The sequence below is a fragment of the Diaphorina citri genome, unplaced genomic scaffold, assembly GCF_000475195.1.
Source record: "Diaphorina citri unplaced genomic scaffold, Diaci psyllid genome assembly version 1.1 scaffold1039, whole genome shotgun sequence".
Classification (NCBI taxonomy): domain Eukaryota; kingdom Metazoa; phylum Arthropoda; class Insecta; order Hemiptera; family Psyllidae; genus Diaphorina; species Diaphorina citri.
In genome coordinates, this window is record NW_007378469.1 from 58249 (window position 1) to 81490 (window position 23242).

At 37.7% G+C, this 23242-nt stretch overlaps 1 protein-coding gene across 1 annotated transcript in view; it reads left to right on the forward strand.

Annotated features, from left to right (window-relative positions):
- LOC103513861 (mitochondrial uncoupling protein 2-like) overlaps positions 1-22969 on the forward strand; it is a 30830-nt gene extending 7861 nt beyond the window's left edge. The window contains exons 2-5 of the mRNA XM_026826963.1: positions 15113-15237; positions 15805-16069; positions 20211-20417; positions 22667-22969. Of these exons, the coding sequence (XP_026682764.1) occupies positions 15113-15237; positions 15805-16069; positions 20211-20417; positions 22667-22953 (884 nt within the window). The 3' untranslated portion in view covers positions 22954-22969. The remainder of the gene's footprint in view (positions 1-15112; positions 15238-15804; positions 16070-20210; positions 20418-22666) is intronic.
- Positions 22970-23242: the final 273 nt, after the last annotated feature.

Here is a 23242-nt window from a genome sequence, read left to right on the forward strand (position 1 = left end):
TTGTGGGTCATTTGAGAAGGAGGAGTACCACCTAAATTTAATAGGATAGGTACCTATCTACTTATTACTTTCTATTATTTTTCTTCAAATTTTCTCCATTTATCATAGGTCCTTCGGATAGCCAAACATAATTAGGTCCCGACATATAATACCTATCTCTTTCATAGGTAGGGTACCTAATCTATGTATTCTCATTCAACATAGGACATAGGTATCTATACTTACCAACATACATATTTTGCTACCTAGGTACTAGGGCTCACTGTTTTGGTCTTTTGGCCTATGGCAAAGGTTCACAATGTTCACATATTTTATATTGCTACCTATTGGGTTCACTGTATTGGTCTTTTGGCCTATGGCAAAGTACCAGGTTTACAATGCTCACCTAGCTTAATCATTAGGTCAATATCGACTTACATAAATATAAGTGCTTATTTACTAGGTAAGTAGGTACCTACTTATACCTACCTCTACAAAGGTAAACTTTGTAAATAAAATTCACAACGCAGTAATCCTAATCTCATAATCAGAACAGTGGTTTCAAAGTTACCCATGCCAGCCTAGTTAGCTTTAGCTTAGTTGGTAGTGCCTTGTAAGCGCTAGGCCGCGGGTTCGATTCCCGCCCGGGGCGGATTTTATCCTGATGGGGATCCCTCTTCTTGCACATTCCAAAGTTGTTTTTATTGACAAAAAATCAGCTGAGATTTGATAAGCAACGAGCACAAAGTGATAATTTTTTTGCTCGTTGAACATTTTTGTAGTTGAATTCCGGAAAGCTCAGATTTAGTTGAATTCCTCATTTCCACAAGATGCAAAAATTCCACGGTAGGTACAAAAATAGGTAGTTACATAAAAAATACTTTCAGGACCCGCAAAATAACTCTTGCTTATTTTCCGGGTTTTCAGGGAATTTTTTTTTATATATATAATTAGGTATTAATTAGTATTTTCGATTGTGAAAAATATTTTCCGGTATAGGTACCTAGAACTCGCGCGGTAAGTATCCTGGAATGCAGTAGCTTGATTCTGTTTTTCTCGATTTTGTGGGTCATTTGAGAAGGAGGAGTACCTACCTAAATTTAATAGGATACCTATCTACTTATTACTTTCTATTATTTTTCTTCAAATTTTCTCCATTTATCATAGGTCCTTCGGATAGCCAAACATAATTAGGTCCAAAAATAGTTACATAAAAAATACTTTCAGGACCCGCAAAATAACTCTTGCTTATTTTCCGGGTTTTCAGGGAATTTTTTCTATATTTTATATAATTAGGTATTAATTAGTATTTTCGATTGTGAAAAATATTTTCCGGTATACATAGGTACCTAGAACTCGCGCGGTAAGTATCCTGGAATGCAGTGGCTTGATTCTGTTTTTCTCGATTTTGTGGGTCATTTGAGAAGGAGGAGTACCTACCTACCTACCTAAATTTAATAGGATACCTTCTTATTACTTTCTATTATTTTTCTTCAAATTTTCTCCATTTATCATAGGTCCTTCGGATAGCCAAACATAATTAGGTCCCGACATAATATAATACCTATCTCTTTCATAGGTAGGGTACCTAATCTATGTATTCTCATTCAACATAGGACATAGGTAGGTATCTATACTTACCAACATACATATTGCTACCTAGGTACTAGGGCTCACTGTTTTGGTCTTTTGGCCTATGGCAAAGGTTCACAATGTTCACATATTTTATATTGCTACCTAGGTACCTATCTACTTATTACTTTCTATTATTTTTCTTCAAATTTTCTCCATTTATCATAGGTCCTTCGGATAGCCAAACATAATTAGGTCCCGACATATAATACCTATCTCTTTCATAGGTAGGGTACCTAATCTATGTATTCTCATTCAACATAGGACATAGGTATCTATACTTACCAACATACATATTTTGCTACCTAGGTACTAGGGCTCACTGTTTTGGTCTTTTGGCCTATGGCAAAGTACCAGGTTTACAATGCTCACCTAGCTTAATCATTAGGTCAATATCGACTTACATAAATATAAGTGCTTATTTACTAGGTAAGTAGGTACCTACTTATACCTACCTCTACAAAGGTAAACTTTGTAAATTCACAACGCAGTAATCCTAATCTCATAATCAGAACAGTGGTTTCAAAGTTACCCATGCCAGCCTAGTTAGCTTAGTTGGTAGTGCGTCTGCCTTGTAAGCGCTAGGCCGCGGGTTCGATTCCCGCCCGGGGCGGATTTTATCCTGATGGGATAATGTTCGTTCTCGGAACGGCTGGCTTTCTCCTATCCTGTCTTCCTTCTCTCTCCGATTTCGGGACGATAAGACCCTAGAGTTACAGTTCCCTCTGTCAAACCTCTTAAAAAAAAAAAAAAAAAAAAAAAAAAAAAAAAAAAAAAAAAAAAACAAAGTAGAAAGTGGTAGTTTTCCATGACCCTCTATCGTCCATTTGTCCCTCTTTGATTGTTTTATTTTGATTGTTTTACATAACAAATTGGTTTTTCGGACGTTTCAGTAGAAAGTGGTAATATTCCATGAGTGACCCTCTCGTCTCTCGGAGGTATATAGGTAATTCATTTATTTTCGCCCATTCAAACTGGTTTTTCGGTTGAGATCGACAATGGCATTCTCTTCCTTCTCGCTCTCCCTCTCCCGATCAATGCTATTTCGGTAGAAAGACTAGAAATAGAAAGTGGTAGTTTTCCATGACCCTCTATCGTCCATTCGTCCCTCTTTGATTGTTTTACATAACAAATTGGTTTATCGGACGTTTCAGTAGAAAGTGGTAATAATCCATGAGTGACCCTCTCGTCTCTCGGAGGTATATATAGGTAATTCATTTATTTTCGCCCATTCAAACTGGTTTTTCGGTTGAGATCGACTTTTTCTTACCTGTTTCTTGTTTGTAAGTACCTAATGCATGGGCATACCACCTACCTGCAATATTATAAATAATTTTACTATTTATTTTAAAGATATGTTGGAAATTCTAAATGATGAGCTAGTATACTAGGTATGTACCATATTCGGACACTTTTTATTTTAAGCAGGTAAGTACCTATGTAGGTATATAAGGTACATAAAAGGTTCCACCATGTCCAAATCCTTGGTAGGTAGCATTATAATTTTATGATCTCTTTTATGAGGAATCGTACGAAATGTGGAGCCATAGGACTCATCATAATTAATTTAATTATCATTCTTATCAGTAAGTGATAAGATATGACACGAGATTTCGAGGCCAAATCCTTGGTAGCTATTAGCATTATAATTTTATGATCTCTTTCATGAGGAATCATACGAAATGTGGAGCCATAGGACTCATCATAATTAATTTAATTATCATTCTTATCAGTAAGTGATAAGATATGACACGAGATTTTGAGATCATTTCGTTAGCGGGAGTATTTAATTACCAAGTACTTATTATGAGTACCTACCTAAAATATTATGACTGAGATTTTGGTAGGCAATATTATGTATTCGTTTTGGGAACACTGGTAGACAGCTGTTCAATCATTATTTGTTTTCCTATCCAAATCATGCATCACAGCTTCTTCTGCGTTACGTAATGCGTAACCTTAGTTCACTGTGATTCAAAAGATAAAGGAAACTTCTCGAGTTAAGGAGATCAGGATACTGCTGTATGTCCCAGAGTAAGAGCCCCTTTGTTATCTACTTACTTTTGAAGGGCGTGAAATATTGGAGTTCCGTAAAGACCTAAAGCTGTATTTACACATAGTCGACGACCGTCCATCGATGTCGACCCACGGCCTCGATAACATAGATTCATCTCGTCGATAGCGATCGATGGCCGTGTGAACAGCGTATAATATTCGAATCAGTGATGGGTTCAAAAGAAGACTTTGAGGTAAATATAACCACATCGAACAGTTATTTTACATTTCAGGTAGATACGTTCCAGTCGTAGTTGCGTAGGTAGCACAATTTCGCAGTACATAAAAATACATAATATGAGTCAAAAAAGGTCCCAAAATTTTCCATGTTGGTAAAGGTTAATTCTATGGGGCTGTTGGCCGCTGTCAAATAACGTTTCCCCTCTTCAATGTAGGAAGGGTACCTACCTATTATTGTCCCTATGTATATGTACCTATCTAATATACCTAGTAGTAGTATTAGATATTCATTGATCATTGCTAGTTATATCTAAACTTCATATTTCAAACGGTCTGTTTTAGAACTCAACCGGACTGGTCTATACTTTAAAGAGGTACCTGATGAAATGATAAAAACCCAACTCGATAATTACAACAGCCCCCAAGTGTTCGTACTTTGAAGTCAAACACGGACAAGGGAATATTTTGTTTGAACACTGATTGTTCCGGTCCAATAAAACTCTTGACATCTTCAAATCGTACTTCAGTCGTGTGCCTACCTCAAGTCAACTGACATCAAGGAAGACAAAGTTCTAGATTTTATTCCACCTACAGTTCATTTTGAACTATTTAATGTATAATAGGGTGCAGTGTTTGTACCACAGTGAAATTAGAATCCAGTTGATATCCATACCCATATTTATACCACAGCAGATAATATTTGCAAGGTAAGTGTCATTTCCCTTCCTTTTTAGCTAAATCCTGTGTCCACACATAGGCAATTCGACGAGGTGAATCTATGTTGTCGAGGCAGTGTGGACGGTTTCAGTCATCGATCAACGGGCGTCGACTATGTGTGGACACAGCTTTGGAACCAATTCAAGGAAGTAAGTAGGTACATACAAAAAAACTTTAACCTTTGATTTTTCAAAGTTCAAACACATTTTTGCGATTTTTTGAGGATGATGAAAAAATTACATTTTTGACTTAGAAAAGTCAAAAGTTTGGGGTCATAGGCGGCGTCGACTATGTGTGGACACAGTTTTGGAACCAATTCAAGGAAGTAAGTAGGTACATAAAAAAAACTTTAACCTTTGATTTTTTAAAGTTCAAACACATTTTTGCGATTTTTTGAGGATGATGAAAAAATTACATTTTTGACTTAGAAAAGTCAAAAGTTTGGGGTCATAGGCATTTTAATAATTTTATAATTTCATTATCTTATCATGGTCTCACCTCTCACTTTTTCATTGATTAACCTTCGGAGAGGAAATGTTTGGGGCAGATTAGTAGTAATTTTCTATACCTATACAGAATACCTACAAAGGTACTTAATTAGATAATAAAATTAGTATAAAATTTAGGTGAAATTCGAATATGTTTCACGTGCTCTACCCAGCTCATGTTTTTCACGTGAACGCGGACAAAAAATGTGAACATGCCTAAGTAGGTATAAGTAGGTAGGTAGGTACTTATCTCATGTTTGATTACACATTATTAGATCGTATGGTAAAATTTACATTCATACTAAACTTATTCAGGAAGGGAAAAATCAAAATTCCCCACCATTACTAAATTACTAACTACTTATTATGAAAATTGTGAAAGGAAAATACGGCTAAAATTTCCGGTCAGGCCAGGATTTGAACCCAATAGCTTTGAGTTTAGAGTGATTGGTATTGACCGCTCGCTGTAGATATAGGTACGGTCGGTAAGAGATATACATAGAATTACTACTTATTATGAAAATTGTGAAAGGAAAATACGGCTAAACTTTCCGGTCAGGCCTGGATTTGAACCCAATAGCTTTGAGTTTAGAGTGATTGGTATTGACCGCTCGCTGTAGATATAGGTACGGTCGGTAAGAGATACATACGTTCGGTACCTATTTGGTTTATCACTTTGGGAATTCACGAGAATAAGGACTACTGTCTGGTACGGTTGATGGTGGTTTTCGTATTCCTAGAATTTCTTGAGGTCCCGCCCAAGAATTACACGCAATCTATAGGGCATAATTCCAAAGGACAACGCACCCAAGCACCTACAAGCTATACATACGTTCGGTACCTACATATTTGGTTTATATCACTTTGGGAATTTACGAGAAGAAGGACTACTGTCTGGTACGGTTGATGGTGGTTTTCGTAGAATTTCTTGAGGTCCCGCCCAAGAATTACACGCAATCTATAGGGCATAATTCCAAAGGACAACGCACCCAAGCACCTACAAGCTAATACGTATGGTGAAATTTACATTCATACTTATTCAGGAAGCGAAAGAATCAAAATTCCCCACCATTACTAAATTACTACTTATTATGAAAATTGTGAAAAGAAAATACGGCTAAAATTTCCGGTCAGGCCAGGATTTGAACCCAGTAGCTAGTAGCTCTGAGATAAGAGTCATTGCTATTGACCGCTCTTAGGAAGGTAATTTACGAGAGGGAGGACTCCTGTTCCTGTCTGATAACTTGATAAGGTAGTTTTTTTTTTACGATGGCGGTTTTTGTATTCCTAGAACATCTTGAGGTCCCGCCCAAGAATTACACGCAATCTATAGGGTATAATTCCACAGGAAAACGCACCCAAGCACCTACAAGCTACTGTATAAGGCAAATAACAAGTAGGTACCTACCAAATGCCAGCGGCAGTATCATTGGAATGGTCTACAAGCTACTGTATAAGGCAAATAACAAGTAGGTACCTACCAAATGCCAGCGGCAGTATCATTGGAATGGTAAACACAAAATGAGAATCAAAGTCAAATCACGTTTTCTACTATCATTATGCTCCTATGTAGGTACCTACTTACCTAGCCTATAGGTAACAATCGAGAAAAATAAAAGCACAAGGTCGCGGATTCGATTCCCGCGCGTTTTTTACTGTCCTTTTTTTCCAAGAGGTTTGATAGAGTCATAGAGGGAACTGTAACTGCTAAGGTCTTATCGTTCCGAAATCGTAGAGAGAAGGAAAACAGGATAGGAGAAATCCAGCCGTTCCGAGAACGAACCTTATTCCTTCAGGATAAAATCCACCGCGGGCGGGAGTACGTTTTCTACTATCATTATGCTCCTATATAGGTACCTAGCCTATAGGTAACAATCAAGAAAAATAAAAGCACTAGCTGCACTAGGTCGCGGAATCGATTCCCGCGCGTTTTTTACTGTCCTTTTTTTCCCAAGAGGTTTGATAGAGTCATAGAGGGAACAGTAACTGCTAAGGTCTTATCGTTCCGAAATCGAAGAGAGAAGGAAAACAGGATAGGAGAAATCCAGCCGTTCCGAGAACGAACCTTATTCCTTCAGGATAAAATCCACCGCGGGCGGGAGTCGAACCCGCGGCCTAGTGCTTACAAGGCACCAACCATGCTAACTAGGCTGGCATACCTACCTACGAGTAATTACCTAATCAAATAGCTTTGGCGTTCACTGACCATGTGCTTCTGTCATGGCCAACCAGACAGGTTCCTCAAAATCATTTTGCGTTCAACTACTTGGAAATTATGTATGGAAATGGAAGTTATATACTTAGATCTATATGTACCTACATGGAATGTAGATTATTTTTTCTTTTCCATAGGTATATCCCCAGTATTGAAAGTACGAACATAGAAATAGGTACAAATAAGTACATACCTACATAGGTTACATAGGTACAAGGGTACAGAAGTTCATAGATTTTCATCATTCCCATTATTTCCGTCAACAGTGCGAAGTAGGTACCGAATAGTTTCCAATCATTTTGCGTTCAACTACTTGGAAATTATGTATGGAAATGGAAGTTATATACTTAGATATGTACCTACATGGAATGTAGATTATTTTTTCTTTTCCATATATCCCCAGTATTGAAAGTACGAACATAGAAATAGGTACAAATAAGAACATACCTACATAGGTACAAGGGTACAGAAGTTCATAGATTTTCATCATTCCCATTATTTCCGTCAACAGTGCGAAGTAGGTACCTACCGAATAGTTTCATCTTTGCTGTGGCAGTCACCTCAGCGTCAGTTCAGTTGTTATGGAGTGAACGCGAAGTGTGGACTTGCCAAATCTTTTCCTCTTTCGCGATCAGCCGCACAAATATCCACAAGTAATTATTGCAATTTTCCTATTTTAATATAAATTTTATCTCAATTTCCTTCATTATTTCTTCGTTATTATTTTAATTTTGCTTTTCATTTTCTTCTCTAGTGTTTTGTTTCTCGTTTGTTTTAAAATTTCCAGACTTTTTTAAATAAATTTCACACATTTCATGTTGTAGGTCGTTACCGGCGTTTTGTCATATTTTCTATCTTACCTATGTATCTGTATACCTATGTATAGCTTTCTTCGCAGTAGGTATAGGTATCTTCTACGAATTTTGCCAGAGTTTCTTATACAGCATTGGATGCTTTTAGTAGCATTTTCTTTCCTTTCAAAATTTTCAGTCGAATTTTTGGTGCAGCAAAAGTAGGGTACCTAAAAACATGACGAAATTCACCACCTTCTTTGGTGCCAAATTTCCCATCGATTTTAATTTCAAATTTGAAGTGCAGCTATTTCCGGTAGTTGCCCAGTGGGTGTAAGCGTTCTTCCGCCCACCAATGTAATATTCGTCGGGTGACAATCTGGCATTCTGCCAGCAAATACATCCTAGATTCCTACCCCCTTTTTTGTTGAAATATAGACTCCTTTTTTTCCACTTTTTATAAAAAATATTTACTTCGGCACCGCTTTGCAATACTTCTAGGCACATTCTTTTACATTCATGCCTATCCAAGGACGGAAAAGTTGGTTAAATTTCCTCCCTGGCCGGGGATTCGAACCCAGCACCTCCTGGTTGAGAGTCCGTGCTCCTGACCAATCGGCCACAGAGGTGGAATCTTAGTTTTCTACCCCGTTCTGTTGTAGAAATATATTAGGTAGATATTATATGTAGGTCTTCCCCTAACTAGGAGCTAAGGATAATAGATGTAAAATATTGCCATTACAGCATAAATTTTATCGCTATCACAGGGTTTTGAATTTCTATTCCGTTTTTGATAACGAATACCCTATACCATAAACACCTAGGTTACCTACATAATTCAGTTTTGTTCAGTGTAGGTACCTAAACCTAGATATGTAGCTAGATATTTCAGATCTGTTATCAATGTTCTCATTATTTACCAATCAGTAGATAAGATAGGTTATGACTGTATCTAGATTCTAGAAGATTGACTGTCAAAATTTAGATGTCTCAAAGTCTCTCCAGTTTATCTCTCCTTTTCATACTTTATTAATTTTAATATATGTAGTTATTATGACCTATTTATAAAGCCAAAGTAAGACATGTAGTCCCATTAACAGACAGTTCATAGGTCCTACAGTCCGTAGGTCGTGGGTTCAATCTCGAGTTTAGCCTTGGACTTGAACTTCTTGAACCTGGCAAAGTCAGTTCTCAGTTATCACTTTATCAGATAAATGAGACTGAGATATACATAGGTACTTGGAAAATATGTACTTATTTACTCGAGTGGGCCCAATAACTTAGGCGCCTATCTATAATATAGGTAATTAGGCAGGGTAGGTTAATGTACACGAATTCCCGATGAGACTATTGGGGATACTTATTTTCTTATTTAAATAGAAAAAAATAAAGATATCGACAGATAAATGTGAGAAATAGGAAGACAATATGAGTGCATGAGAGATGTAAAGAAACAATGATTGACGAATCAGTGGGAGAGAAAAAGAGACCTAGAATGACCTAGATAAATCCAACGTTTTGGTGGATGTGCCAAAATTTCCTTTATACATACGAGATAATAGATACGGAAAGGAAACAGGAACCTAAATATACAATATTTCAGTAACAAGTCCTGAAAAATACCTCAAAACAACTAAAACTAAACCATACATAACATCTCATTTGAAATTTGAAGCCAATGACAACAATTGAATCATAAAGTTTCATCCAAAAATTGTAGGTACACCTTTGTTTTGTGTTCAAAGTCTCTAACAACCCCTCTCCCTCTCAACTTACCTCCCTAGAAAGCACGTTATCCCAACATAGTTACACGCTAGGGTATTTACAGAATGGATATTATGTACAAATACATAGGAATCTATACTCTCTAGGTATGAACATGAACAATAGTTGCTAACAGAATGAATTGCATGTCTGCAGAACTTCGCTAACCTATCTGATAATGGGTTTTGTCACACTCTCCATTTCACAGAAAATTAGAAATTCCGTGCCATAAACACCTAGGTTACCTACATAATTCAGTTTTGTTCAGTGTAGGTACCTTTACCTAGATATGTAGCTAGGTATTTCAGATCTGTTATCAATGTTCTCATTATTTATCAATCAGTAGATAAGATAGGTTATGACTGTATCTAGATTCTAGAAGATTGACTGTCAAAATAAATTTAGATGTCTCAAAGTCTCTCCAGTTTATTTCTTCTTTTCATACTTTATTGATTAATATAGTTAATATGACCTATTTATAAAGCCAAAGTAAGACATGTAGTCCCATTAACAGACAGTTCATAGGTCCTACAGTCCGTAGGTCGCGGGTTCAATCTCGAGTTTAGCCTTGGACTTGAACTTCTTGAACCTGGCAAAGTCAGTTCTCAGAGAGATAAGACTGAGATATACATATTAGGTACTTGGAAAATAAAAGTACTTATGTACTTGAGTAGTAGGTCCCTGGCCCAATAACGTGGGTGCCCATTATAATTAGGCGGAGCAGATTAATGTACACGAATGAATTCCCGATGAGACTATTACTTATTTAAATAGAAAAAAATAAAGATATTTACAGACAAATGTGAGAAATAGGAAGACAATATGAGTGAGTGCATGTAAGATGCAAAGAAATAATGACGATTGACGAATGGGTGAGTGAGTTAGAGAGAGACCTAGATAAATCTCACGCCCAAATTTCCTTTATACATACGAGATAATAGATACGGAAAGAAAACAGGAACCTAAATGTACAATATTTCAGTAACAAGTCCTGAAAAATACCTCAAAACAACTAAAACTAAACCATACATAACATCTCATTTGAAATTTGAAGCCAATGACAACAATTGAATCATAAAGTTTCATTCAAAAATTGTAGGTACACCTTTGTTTTGTGTTCAAAGTCTCTAACAACCCCTCTCCATCTCTACTTACCTCCCTAGAAAACACGCCATCCCACCATGTTCACACGCTAAGGGAATTACGGAATGGATATTGGATATACGTAGGAATCTAATACTTTCTAGGTAGATATGGATGAACAATAGTTGCTAACAGAATAAATCGCATGTCAGCAGAACTTCGCGTAACCTATCTGATAATGGGTTTTGTCACACTCTCCATTTCTCAGAAAATTAGAAATTCTGTGTAGGACTCTAGGTGTAGGTAGCTTGTCAGCGGGAAACTCAATTCCTTGCCATTAGGGAATGCGGGGCTGCCTACTCATTCTCGGGAAACAAACCCCCTCATTGTTTGAAAAGCTTATCCGGTTAAAAGTCACAAATGAGGGGCCAAGAGGTAAAACGGACTAACCCACACTAACTTCATTTTGAGATAATTGGAGTCAAAGTCTAGGAGTGGCACTTGAGGAGGGGCCAAGAGGTGAAACGGACTAACCCACACTAACTTCATTTTGAGATAATTGGAGTTAAAGTCTAGGAGTGGCACTTGAGTGTACAGAGGTCTTGTGATTATGATTTTTGGTATACAAGTAACTACAGCTGGTATCGTTATAATTCATCTACCAGTAGATAGAGGGCGTTTCGGGCTGTGGGTTAGTCCAAAAAACTGAAAAAATCCAAAAATGTGGGTTAGTCCTGTTTACCTCTTGGCCCTTCAAATATGTCCTAATGTTTGATGAAGTTTTAACGTCATCGTCATTACACAACTACTAAGGTATTTACGGGGGTTTTACTCTCCATTTGGCGACAAGCTACCCGCCTATATTGACCTGGATGGTAAGTACCTAATAATCAATTTACGATTAACAATAGATAAATAGCTTCTTTGTTTAATGCACATTAGGAAATAATAATTTTAATAAAATCGCGTGCTTTATATCTTTACTAGGTATAAATAATAGAAAGTAAAAAGCTCAAAGTGTAGCCAAACTGTTCATTTGCAAAATATTGTAGTTTGGCCCAATAAAATGAGAGAGATGGTAAGTACCTAATAATCAATTTACGATTAACAATAGATAAATAGCTTCTTGTGTAATGCACATTAGGAAATAATAATTTTAATAAAATCGCGTGCTTTACATCTTTACCAGGTATAAATAATAGAAAGTAAAAAGCTCAAAGTGTAGCCAAACTGTTCATTTGCAAAATATTGTAGTTTGGCCCAATAAAATGAGAGTTTGACTTGAACAAAACGCAAACTGCGCCATATGCTCGATATCTCATCAAAATTATCATTTTAACACTCATTAAATCTGTAATAAATTATATTAAAATTCCATTGATTTAATAAATTTTATTAAATGCGAAAATGTGTCTCTGACACTGTTTAATAACCGTAATTTGTTCATTGCTAGTAGGTAGGTATTTAATGTCCTGATGTTTGATGAAGTTTTAACGTGATCGTCATTACACAACTACTAAGGTATTTACGGGGGTTTTACTCTCCATTTGGCGACAAGCTACCCGCCTATATTGACCTCACCTAGCCTGAGTGGGGCCGGGAAAAGCCAGCACGCGATAGCCCAGATGGTCACCTACTCGGATACCAACCACACGCAACGTTGCTTAACTTCATAGGGCCTAATGTACTATCATGACGAGAAAATGCGCACGAAGCATTGATGTGATCATCCCTCGATGAACCATTCTTGAGGGAGAAAAATGGACAAAGTGGGAAAAGAGAAAAACCCCCGAACACAAGAGGGAAAACACGGGAGAATAATATGCGACGAAATACAGTTTTGCGAGGTCAAGAGCGGGGTGGCAAAATTTCCCTCCCTCTCTCCATTCTCTCCCCTTTCTTCTTCCTTGAAGTGTGTTTTCCCCTAGGAAATCAATATGGGGGTCTAATGCACTGACGCGATGTTAATCGCCCTCAATACTCCCCACATTCCCTCTTTTCCTCCCTCTCTTCCTTCTCACCCAAACAGCTTTCAATCTGCGTTCTAGACATACCGATGATTGAGTCAAGTTCAAAGTTTCAAACATAACAAATTAATACCTACTTAATTCTTTTAGTCCTGTCTGTTACTTAGTTTGAGTCATTCTGGTTGAAAGGTACAAGAAATAGCTACGCATACATTTTAGATCGGGTTGCAAAAAGAGGCGATTCTTGGTTGTATCCAGATAGCCTTTTTTGATAGGCATCGGCCTATAGAGATATAGGGTCTCTTCGACAAAAAAAGATGTTTATTTCACCCGATGCGGTGATAAAGAATAGTTTCATCTTTGCTGTGGCAGTCACCTCCAGCGTCAGTTCAGTTGTTATGGAGTGAACGCGAAGTGTGGACTTGCCAAATCTTTTCCTCTTTCGCGATCAGCCGCACAAATATCCAAGTCATTCTGGTTGAAAGGTACAAGAAATAGCTACGCATACATTTTAGATCGAGTTGCAAAAAGAGGCGATTCTTGGTTGTATCCACATAGCCTTTTTTGATAGGCATCGGCCTATAGAGATATAGGGTCTCTTCGACAAAAAAAGATGTTTATTTCACCCGATGCGGTGATAAATGGTCGTAAATATCGATTGTCCCTAGAGTAAACATCGATTGTCCCTTGTCTATAGGACTGTAGGTTAGGTTGACGACAATGGTTGATGACTGTCCCGTGCATGTCCAATTCAGTTTGTACATTCCTAGTTTGTCTGGTGTCTGGTTCACTAATCAAGATATTTTATTGTTTATTGTCAGTCCAGTTCGTGCCTGTGGCTATTTTGAAAATATTCCATGAGCTGACGACATATTAATAATAGGTTTTTTTTTCTTCCACAAGTTTGATAATTTTATTATCTTGAGTCCCAGGTTCACTTGTTCCGAATTTCTCGATTTCAAGTTTTTTTTTTTCTTTCAATTGTAATTGAATTACCTACCTATGTACTTGAAAAAAATAGTTCCCAATCAAGTTAGTAAACAAAAACAAGTCAGTACCTATTCTATGTACATGGACTACCGACTTTGGTGTAGGTACCTACCTACAGGTAACAAGTAGGATTGTTGCTAATGGAAAACTCCTCAACAATGGATGTTGTTGTTCTTTTATGGTGCTACTGATTTTCAGCTAATTTTGTAAAGCAATAATTTAGAAAATATTAAACCTAGTCGAAGTGCTGCTAATTTAAGCTAATTTTCTAAAGCATGAATTTGCCACATTGATAATCATAATAGTCGAAGCTAATGCCCATTAAGAATTACAGTCATATTGTCCAGGTCCAGGTAGAATACGGTCCAGGCAAGGCACTTCTGATTATACCTTCTACAGTCACTCGTACAGGTTTTACAGTCAGTTCACACTTTAACTCGTAAACCTGCAATATTGTTTCTCGGTCAACTTGAGGATAATGTCATTTCAGAAGCAAATAGACCGAGCTACAAAAGGATGTTCGTGGGTCAACCAGTCTACCGTCTCTTACACTCGTATTTATGAACAAGAATGATCGTTCTTAGATCAGTCTCAAGTCAAAATTGACCAATCAAATGCCTTGAGACTATGCTTGGCACGAACTTTGAGACTATGCTTAGCACGAACTTAAGAGCCAGCATTTTGTTCATAAATATGGGTGTTAGATTGGCCTAGTCTTCCAGTGGGAAATCCCATGAAGACTATGAATAATGCTACATGCTTTTGATGTACCTAGTTGTTATGATTCAGTCATGACTGAATGGGCTATACGTACTTTAAAAATACCAAAACAAAGTGATTCATTCTAGCTTCTAATGCAATTCTTTGTTGAAAATCCCTTTTGTCCTCTACAGATCTTCGGGTCCCTCTTTAATCCACCGACGGTATCCTTCCTTCTCCCGTAAAGTCTCCTGACAACATCAGCTTGTCAAAGATTTATCTTTTGAAGCTTAGCTTTCTCTTATAAATAACTTCTTCATAGCTTATTCTTGCTCTTCTTCCTTCTGTTACCCAGTAACCCCCTGTGATCTTTTCAACTCGCCCTAAATTTTCATTAGTAACTTTTATAACTAAACTACATTTCCCTATTTCTGTTTCTTTGCTACAGACATCATCTACAAAATGGTTCCTGAAGAGCTTCCTCTGTCGATGAAAGTAGCCGCAGCTGGTTCTCAACTAAACTACATTTCTCTATTTGTTTCTTTGCTACAGACATCATCTACAAAATGGTTCCTGAAGAGCTTCCTCTGTCGATGAAAGTAGCCGCAGCTGGTTCTGCCGCTTGCTTTGCCGACTTCATCACATTTCCCCTGGACACCGCCAAAGTTAGACTTCAGGTAAGAATATTTTCTGAAAGCGGTGATATCTTACCACTATTTTTGTACGTACCTATACGTATTTTCGTACATTATCGTAGCTATGAAACAACTGCTACATTAGACTCGTGTTGTCTGTGTCGTAGCATGTATGCCTATTATCAGATGGGCGGACACAATACTTCCCATTCAGGTGCTGGGTCAACATGAGAACACCAGGAAGTAACCCGTTGAAATATTTGCAATCTAAAAACGAGTGCCAGCCTAGTTAGCTTGGTTGGTAGCGCGTCTGCCTTGTAAGCGCTAGGTCAACGGGTTCGATTCCCGCCCGGGGATGGATTTTATCCTGACCGGATAATGTTCCTTCTCGGAACGGCTGACTTTCTCCTATCCTGTCCTCGTTCTCTCTTCGATTTCGAGACGATAAGATCTTGGCAGTTACAGTTCCCTTTAACAAACCTCTAAAAAAGAAAGAATAAATGAATAACGGGTTTGAGATGTCTATTTCATTCATAGCCTAAAATTTAGCGTTTAAAAGGTTAAAACCATATTAATAACACGAGGTTAATGTTATTTTTTGTCCAACAGTTACAAGGAGAGGCAAATACAAAGGGCCCGGTGAAGAAAATAGTCCTTTCCCAAGCTTCCAATGTTGCCAACAATGCCAAGAAAGCGGTCAAACAGGTCGAATACAAAGGACTGATAGGTACCCTGATGACGATTGCCAAAAAGGAGGGACCCAAAAGTCTTTTCAACGGACTGTCAGCGGGGCTACAGAGGCAGTTGTGTTTCGCGTCTGTACGTCTAGGGATGTACGATAGTGTCAAATGTCTGTACCATCAGCTAATAGATGGTAAGTACCTAATAATCAATTTACGATTAACAATAGATAAATAGCTTCTTGTGTAATGCACATTAGGAAATAATAATTTTAATAAAATCGCGTGCTTTACATCTTTACCAGGTATAAATAATAGAAAGTAAAAAGCTCAAAGTGTAGCCAAACTGTTCATTTGCAAAATATTGTAGTTTGGCCCAATAAAATGAGAGTTCGACTTGAACAAAATGCAAACTGCGCCATATGCTCGATATCTCATCAAAATTACCATTTTAACACTCATTAAATCTGTAATAAATTATATTAAAATTCCACTGATTTAATAAATTTTATTAAATGCGAAAATGTGTCTCTGACACTGTTTAATAACCGTAATTTGTTCATTGCTAGTAGGTAGGTATTTAAATTACATTTTATCGATTAATTGAAATTCACGAATTCGCTAATTTGATAAAAGAGAATATTCTACGCAGTACATTTTCAACTAAATGATTTTGATTCAATCGGGAACAGTTAATTAGTAATTAAGTGGTAATTACCTATCGTGATTTATTGTTATTGCCAACATTAGGTTGGCTTTCATTTATGGCCATTATGAACCAATTCCTGGAGATGTTAAGTACTTTTACATTGAAATCGGTGATCATTTACTGGCTACTGACAGGTATTGCGATAAAAATCAACAACTCTCAGTGTTTTGACCTCGCAAGTATAAAATGATGTGTTACATTTATCCAAAATTCGCTAATTTGATAAAAGAGAAAATTCTACGCAGTACATTTTCAATTAAATGATTTTGATTCAATCGGGAACAGTTAATTAGTAATTATGTGGTAATTACCTATCGTGATTTATTGTTATTGCCAACATTAGGATGGCTTTCATTTATGGCCATTATGAACCAATTCCTGGAGGTGTTATAATTAAGTACTTTTACATTGAAATCGGTAATCATTTACTGCTGAGGGTTTTAAGTAATATTGGGCATTAAATAGAACATACCGTGAGGAACAACGGTCCATTTTTGTTGCCTTTTGGCCTTTCAATCTGAACACCTTTTTTAAAACCATAAAACGAATCGTATTAAGTAGGTACTTATACCAACTGGCTACTGACAGGTATTGCGATAAAAATCAACAACTCTCAGTGTTTTGACCTCGCAAGTATAAAATGATGTGTTACATTTATCCACTGGTCTTTATCTGGCCAAGGCTCAAAATATTCATGTGCGTTGCGCCGTTGCGGATAAAAACGAAAGTGATTCAATCAATGAACTCAAGTGACTGAGTGAGTGAGTAGTAGCTTCAGTTAAATCTTGGAAATCACTTCGTTTAATCACAAGACTTGGTTCCAAACACAAGAATCATGAGATGTATCCGTGAGTGATTGAGTAGTAGCTTCAGTTAAATCGTGGAAATCACTTCGTTTAATCACAAGACTTGGTTCCAAACACGAAAATCATGAGATGTATCCGTGGCAAATGACATCTTCAATAAATCGCCGAAGTGTCATCACACTTCATCACTCATCAAGTCATCAGTGATTATATTTTGCCATTAGTAATTGTTAGACTAAAGTGTCATCAGTGATTATTTGCCATCAATGATTGTCAGACCAAATTGTCATCCTTTGATTGTTAGTAATGTACAAGAGTTCAAGTGATCAGCTTGCTATCAGACACAAGACATGAGGGTTTGAGAGTGATTTCAAGATCAAACCAATTGGACAATATTCCGATAACGAGCAAAGCATAGCATGACATGAAAAGCATCAACTATTGCATCAGCAGTACAAGATAATAACAACGCCATACAGCCCTTGCGGCCCGCGGCTCTTAATGAACAGGGAATCACAAATGACTAATGCCTAATAAATACACAGTACGACTTCTGAGAAAGATACAACCTACTTGCAAGCCAACATACCTACGTATTAGGTATGGGTGAGTACCTTACCTACTATATACGTAAAAAAAAAAAAAAAAAAAAAAAAAAAAAAAGGGGCAGGTTTCATCGGACGCAAATAATTATAAATTAATAGTACCTATGGTGGAAATTGTTTTCAAACGTATAACTCCTCATGAAATGCCAAATTTAATAATAATGTATGTAATAGAAAAATTCCAATACACCTGAACCTATAACGGGGCCATCGCGTGCTGCTAGCTTTTCCCGGTCCCACTCAGGTTGGGTGAGATGAGATTAATGTCACGAGGACTTCTAATGTGAGTAGGCGAGTAGCCCTCGAATGGAGGGTAGAAGCCCCATCACTAAGACCTTAGCTGTTACGTTAAGTTTAGTTAAGCCCTTTGCAAAAAATATTCTTAATTTGACTCTGTTCAGTGACCGTGAGAAGCGAAACAAATTTTGAACACCCTGTAGTCGTACCTATGGTGGAAATTGTTTTCAAACGTATAACTCCTCATGAAATGCCAAATTTAATAATAATGTATGTAATAGAAAAATTCCAATACACCTGAACCTATAACGGGGCCATCGCGTGCTGCTAGCTTTTCCCGGTCCCACTCAGGTTGGGTGAGATGAGATTAATGTCACGAGGACTTCTAATGTGAGTAGGCGAGTAGCCCTCGAATGGAGGGTAGAATCCCCATCACTAAGACCTTAGCTGTTAGAGTGACGTTAAGTTCAATCAAGCCCTTTGCAAAAAATATTCTTAATTTGACTCTGTTCAGTGACCGTGAGAAGCGAAACAAATTTTGAACATCCTGTTGTGCTCCCAGCTACTCAAATACAGAGAAAATTACGTGCCACATACGTCTTTCACACCGACACAGAGTATGCACTTACAACAAAATATCCAGTATACAAGATAACCTACGTACGTACATAATTGCATGTAGGTACACACTACACACTATGAGTAGTAGTTGAGTAGGTAGGTATTAGATATACGAGAAGTATAATACACACTCACTCCAATGTTGACAAAAACATAATAAATCGCACTTGCTGTGAATGTATTTGCCAATATGTAGAACGTAAACAACAACAAATTACGTGCCACATACGTCTTTCACACCGACACAAAGTATGTACTTACAACAAAATATCCAGTATACAAGATACAAAATAACCTACGTACGTATGTACATAATTGCACGTATAGGTACACTATGAGTACCTAGTAGTTGAATAGGTAGGTATTGGATATACGAGAAGTATAAATACACACTCACTCCAATGTTGACAAAAACATAATAAATCGCACTTGCTGTGAATGTATTTGCCAATATGTAGAACGTAAACAACAACAAAAAGGACCTTGATGGAAACCATAACATACGAGTAGGAATGATCGAATGGATAAGTTCAAAGCTATTAACTTAATTAATTAGTTTGTTTATCATTAGATCATTACCATTAACATGTGGTTATGGTAGATACAAACGTAATAAATACTCACAGGTATCTACTTCTCATAATTATCTACTTTGTGAAGTGTTCAAAGTTCAAACCTCTCTGACAAAGGCTGGGGGTTACCACCTCAATATATCTCGGGACTCGGGATTGATGTTAATTTTCAACCCTAGATTGAATCTCAATCCCAAGTTATTGCGACTTGATAAGGCAAAGAATATTTCAGGACAGATCAGAACTGCAGAAATCCAGAAAAGTGCAATACTATACTCTGGTGGATAACCAATTGACGCCATGTGGTTATGGTAGATACAAACGTAATAAATACTCATACCTAGGTATCTACTTTTCATAATTATCTACTTTGTGGAATGTTCAGACCTTTCGGACAAAGACTGAGGGTTATCACCTCAACATATCTCGAGATTGAAGTTGATTTTCAATCCCAAGATATTGCGACATGGTAAGGCAAAGAATATTTCAGGACAGACCAGAACTGCAGAAGTTCAGAAAAGTGCAATACTATACTCTGGTGGATAACCAATTGACGCCTGAAGATAAGCAACGTCTAATCTGCCCACTTTCTCCTCTTTGCTTCCAGGCAACACATCCCATATCAGTATTATGGCGAGGGTAGTGCCTGAAGATAAGCAACGTCTAATCTGCCCACTTTCTCCTCTTTGCTTCCAGGCAACACATCCCATATCAGTATTATGGCGAGGGTAGCGCCTGAAGATAACCAACGTCTAATCTGCCCACTTTCTCCTCTTTGCTTCCAGGCAACACATCCCATATCAGTATTATGGCGAGGGTAGGAGCCGGTATGACCACAGGATGTCTAGCGGTTCTCATTGCCCAACCCACCGACGTGGTCAAAGTCCGATTTCAAGCTCAGCTCAGGGGCAGCTCAAATAACCGGTATTCCAACACGCTTCAAGCCTACGCGAAAATCGCTCGAGAAGAAGGTGCCAAAGGACTTTGGAAAGGTATGTTGGTTGTTGTAGGTCATTTTCCGTTTGTCCGCGACCATATCCGTTTCTCCCCAGGGAAGAAGGTGCCAAAGGACTTTGGAAAGGTATGTTGGTTGTTGTAGGTCATTTTCCGTTTGTCCGCGACCATATCCGTTTCTCCCCATCCGTGGACCAACAAGCTCCGGCTTTTAAGGATGGGTATACCATTTTTTGAATATTTATTTAATTGAGAGATTTGTACCGAATAACTAATAAATGGAAACTTCATAAATAAATATTTCTTTGTTTGCAACAAAAGAAGTGTTCTTTTAACGGGCAATACTTTGGTAATCTTACCTAATGGGGAGGGTGATTTTGAGATACAGGCTTCGGTAGGGTTGATTTAATACAGTAGGTTTTCAAGCCCTACGAAAGATATGTATTTCCAGAACCGTTGAGGGCTTGAGGGTGATTGTAAATTTACGGTTTAGATTTGCAAACACTCTCCAAATACATACTTCCTTGGAGGACAAGCTGATAAGAGGACACTTTGGTTAGGTGAAAAATACTGGGTGTTAACTTTTATATAATTTTCTATAATATTGACTATAATTTTCCTCCAATCACTTTTCGTTGCAGGCACTGCATCAAACGCTACCTACCTACAGGTAACAGGTAGGATTATTGCTAATGGAAATCTCCTCAACAATGGATGTTGTTTTTTTTTTATGGTGCTACTGATTTTCAGCTAATTTTGTAAAGCAATAATTTAGAAAATATTATACCTAGTCGAAGTGCTGCTAATTTTAAGCTAATTTCCTAAAGCATGAATTTGCCACATTGAAAATCATAGTCGCAGCTAATTCCCATTAAGAATTACAGTCATATTGTCCAGGTCCAGGTAGAATACGGTCCAGGCAAGGCACTTCTGATTATACCTTCTACAGTCACTCGTACAGGTTTTACAGTCAGTTCACACTTTAACTCGTAAACCTGCAATATTGTTTCTCGGTCAACTTGATAATGTCATTTCAGAAGCAAATAGACCGAACTACAAAAGGATGTTCGTGGGTCAACCAGTCTACCGTCTCTTGAATGATGATACATGCTTTTGATCTACCTAGTTGTTATGATTCAGTCATGACTGAATGGGCTATACGTACTTTAAAATACTAAAACAAAGTGATTCATTCTAATGCAATTCTTTGTTGAAAACCCCTTTTGTCCTCTACAGATCTTCGGGTCCCTCTTTAGTCCACCGACGGTATCCTTCCTTCTCCCGTAAAGTCTCCTGACAACATCAGCTTTCAGCTTGTCAAAGATTTATCTTTTGAAGCTTAGCTTTCTCTTATAAATAACTTCTTCATAGCTTATTCTTGCTCTTCTTCCTTCTGTACTACAAAAGGATGTTCGTGGGTCAACCAGTCTACCGTCTCTTAGATTGGCCTAGTCTTCCAGTGGGAAATCCCATGAAGACTATGAATGATGCTACATGTTTTTGATGTACCTAGTTGTTATGATTCAGCCATGACTGAATGGGCTATACGTACTTTAAAAATACTAAAACAAAGTGATTCATTCTAGCTTCTAATGCAATTCTTTGTTGAAAACCCCTTTTGTCCTCTACAGATCTTCGGGTCCCTCTTTAAGCCACCGACGGTATCCTTCCTTCTCCCGTAAAGTCTCCTGACAACATCAGCTTGTCAAAGATTTATCTTTTGGAGCTTTCTCTTATAAATAACTTCTTCATAGCTTATTCTTGCTCTTCTTCCTTCTGTTACCAGTAACCCCCTGTGATCTTTTCAACTCGCCTTAAATTTTCATTAGTAACTTTTATAACTAAACTACATTTCTCTATTTCTGTTTCTTTGCTACAGACATCATCTACAAAATGGTTCCTGAAGAGCTTCCTCTGTCGATGAAAGTAGCCGCAGCTGGTTCTATAAATATTTCTTTGTCTGCAACAAAAGAAGTGTTCTTTTAACGGGCAATATTTTGGTAATCTTACCTAAAGGGGAGGGTGATTTTGAGATACAGGCTTCGGTAGGGTTGAATTAATACAATAGGTTCTCAAGCCCTACGAAAGATATTTCCAGAACCGTTGAGGGCTTGAGGGTGATTGTAAATTTACGGTTTAGATTTGCAAACTCTCTCCAAATACTTCGTTGGAGGACAAGCTTATAATAAGAGGACGCTTTGGTTAGGTGAAAACAACTGGGTGTTAACTTTTATATAATTTTCTATAATATTGACTATAATTTTCCTCCAATCACTTTTCGTTGCAGGCACTGCATCAAACGCGAGTCGTAACGCCATCGTCAATGTATCCGAGATCGTCTGCTATGACATCATCAAGGAATTCTTCGTCTCTCGGAAGATATTGGAGGATGCGATGCCCTGTCATTTCACCTCCGCGGTCATCGCTGGATTCTGCGCCACATTGGTTGCCTCACCGGTTGATGTGGTGAAGACTCGCTACATGAACTCCAAACCGGGGACATACTCCGGTGCCGCCAACTGTGCAGCTCAGATGTTCTCCCAGGAAGGCTTCAATGCGTTCTACAAAGGGTAGGTGTTTTGTTTGTAGGTATCTAGTTAATTCAAGAGTCTCGCTGGGGGACTTTAAACAGGGCGTATACCAGCCTATATTTCCCTTGCTAAAGAAATGGCAAAGGCTGAGTGCGACGGGCATCCACTTGTAAAATTTTGTAGTGAAAACCAAATGACAGCCCAAAGCAATCACCCTAGCTAGAGCTGATAAGCAATCATCCTAGTTAGGCTGATTGAGAGGCTGACGAAAAACGCCGATCCCGTCTCTAGACGGGAAAAGGCGAAGAAAAAGAAGAAGAGGAATTTATTCC